The sequence below is a fragment of the Neurospora tetraspora genome, assembly GCF_033439725.1.
Source record: "Neurospora tetraspora strain CBS 560.94 chromosome Unknown B0H65scaffold_9, whole genome shotgun sequence".
In the NCBI taxonomy this organism is placed as follows: domain Eukaryota; kingdom Fungi; phylum Ascomycota; class Sordariomycetes; order Sordariales; family Sordariaceae; genus Neurospora; species Neurospora tetraspora.
The window spans coordinates 119900-122461 of NW_026944391.1; the positions used below are offsets into that span (position 1 = coordinate 119900).

At 28.3% G+C, this 2562-nt stretch overlaps 1 protein-coding gene across 1 annotated transcript; it reads right to left on the bottom strand.

The window, feature by feature from the left end:
• Positions 1 to 1566: 1566 nt before the first annotated feature.
• Positions 1567 to 1740, bottom strand: B0H65DRAFT_436465 (uncharacterized protein; the record flags this gene model as incomplete). The annotated part of the gene is made up of 1 exon (XM_062825244.1): positions 1567 to 1740. A coding segment is annotated over one exon (174 nt), but the record flags the coding sequence as incomplete, so codon positions are not given.
• Between the last annotated feature and the right edge of the window lie 822 nt (positions 1741 to 2562).

Consider the following 2562-nt stretch of genomic DNA (forward strand, 5'->3'; position numbering starts at 1 on the left):
CGAAAAGAAGTAGCTATACTCCTATTTAAAAGTTTTAATTAATTGAAATTTACTTTTATTAAAGTAAATAAAATAAAAGAAATTTATAAAAAAATAGCGTTATTTTTATATAATTTGGTAATATAACATTAAATAATTATAATTTTACGGACGTACCCAAAAGCTTTTATTTTTTCTTTATTAGAAGTCGCCACCTCTTAAATTATAACGAACTTCTAAATTAGGAATAAAGCCTAATTGCACCGTTTACCGTTATTATAGTAAACTATATATACCCGGTTTCCAAATTTAATATAGTATTCGCGTAGGATGTTTAAATACGAAATGTACAGGACTTCGGAGAGGTTATAATCCGCTTAAAGAATAAGTAAGATTAACGACGATTTTTAAAGGTAAGAGTAATAAGGCAAATTTACTAGCAAATATTTAAATTTAATAAATTTAAATTTTTTAAGGGTAGCGACGGGGTTTTTAATATACCTATAATAAGTAGCGGCCTCCTAAGAAGGGGACTAAGAGCCGCGTAATAACGGCGAAGACGAGGCTTCGTTCTTAAACGGCTAAAATAGGGATGGGGATAGTTCGGACGAAATTAAATAAAGTATCTACTTTAATTAAAAAAGGTAGGCAAAGAATTAGTTAGGGGATAATAATATTTATTTTAATAAGTTGAACGACGGTTAGAAAAAAAAGAGGAAAGGAAAGAAAAAGGAAAAAAAAATCAGAAGAAAGGTTTTTATATATAATTTAAAGGTACGTATATATATACGCTACTACTTATTACCTATTACCTTTATCGGTCGAAATAGAAAGAGCGAACGTGTAGAGGGGTAGGAAGAGGGAAGAGAGGGGTAATATTATAGGGCTAAGGCCCGGGCTATAGCGCTTTAATTATCGATTAGAGTTGTTATAAGGAGCCGTGGCTATGTTTGTGTAGCCCCTATCAAAACCTCGTATCTCCGATAGAACCGCCTCTCAAACAGAACTTTCCTTCTTCATAGAACCTCAATTAAACTATACGACCAGTACTTATATTAGCCGTACTATCCCCATTACACTTTCGTTTAGTATACGGGATAGGATTTCGGTATTTATAGCCCTAATTAAATTGTTACGGTTATAAAGGATAACCCTTTTAATAAAAATAATATTATTTTCAAAGGTAATGGTAAGAAGGGAATTAGGATAAATCCGGGATAGGAAATTTTATTCTATATTAATAACGAACGTTTCCAGGAAAGCTTAAATTTATTTACGAAAGTTAAAATTATAAAATAATTATTATTATTAGTTTACGAAAATACGGGTGCGTTGGTTAACCCTTTAAATATATATATTCTTTATAAAACGCTAAATTTTTACTTTAGCCCAAATAGGAAAGTACTTTAAATAAAGAGAAATTACTTCCGTACGGGAGCACTTTTTCTTTACTGGTAAGATTTGAGCAAAATCGCCGCCGAATATAGTAGGAATACCGCTAAAACGGATACCCTTACGGCTTAGAAGGTTTTATAAGAATTGATTAACGGTTTTAATATAACCCCGATTTTATATAGGAACCTCATTCTAAATAATTAAAGTAGTATATTTTAATAAACTATATAAATTAATACCCTTTTTAATTTTATAAACTTGTAGGGTAGAAATATTTAGCGGGATTTTGAACTGGGAAAATATAGTCCGCCTACTTTCTAGTAAAAGTACTATAATACCTAAAAATATAATATATAATACTACTTTACTTTAAACCTGAAAATAAATATATAAACCCTAATATAAGAATATTTTACTAATACCCCCTAATCCCTATATAAAAAAGAGCGCTTTCTTAAGGTTATTCTCTACAATTATAATAATTGTATTAAAAATTATAGTTTAACTAATATTAAATTTAGACCGAACGTTATTAAAATCCCGCTTTTACTACTCTAAATCGTATTATAATTCCTACTATAATAGAAAGTTCCTATCTATTTACTCTTATACAAATACCAATTCGGAAAGATATATATCTATAAATATTTTATCTAATTAAAATATTAACTAATAAAATAAAGACTATAATCGTAATACGGATTCTCTAAATTTAAAACAACCCTAACTATTTCAATAACCCTACGGAGTTAATTATTATAAATTAAATATGTAAATTTATTTTAAATAATTTGCGGCCCTAGTATTTTAGAATTTTATATTAAATAAATAGCGAATAAATACCGTAATTACCGGCTGGTTTACTAACTTCCTATTTCTTCGAATAAGGCTTCCTACTGAAAATTATCTTCTAAGAGCCTATATACTAAATAAGTTTCCCTAAAAGTATTATATACTACGCTATCTATAGTATATAAATTCTTAATGGAGGTAGGACTGGGTATATTTATTAATAATAGCCGTAAATAATACTATTCGCTAATAATAAGAGGAATATAATAAATACAGCTTATAGTAGTACTCCTTTAGTGAAATTATTAAATATATATATTACTCTGCTAAATATACTTAAAAGGAAAATCTATGTATAGAACGTCCCAATTTGGACCGTTAAGATATACGGCATTA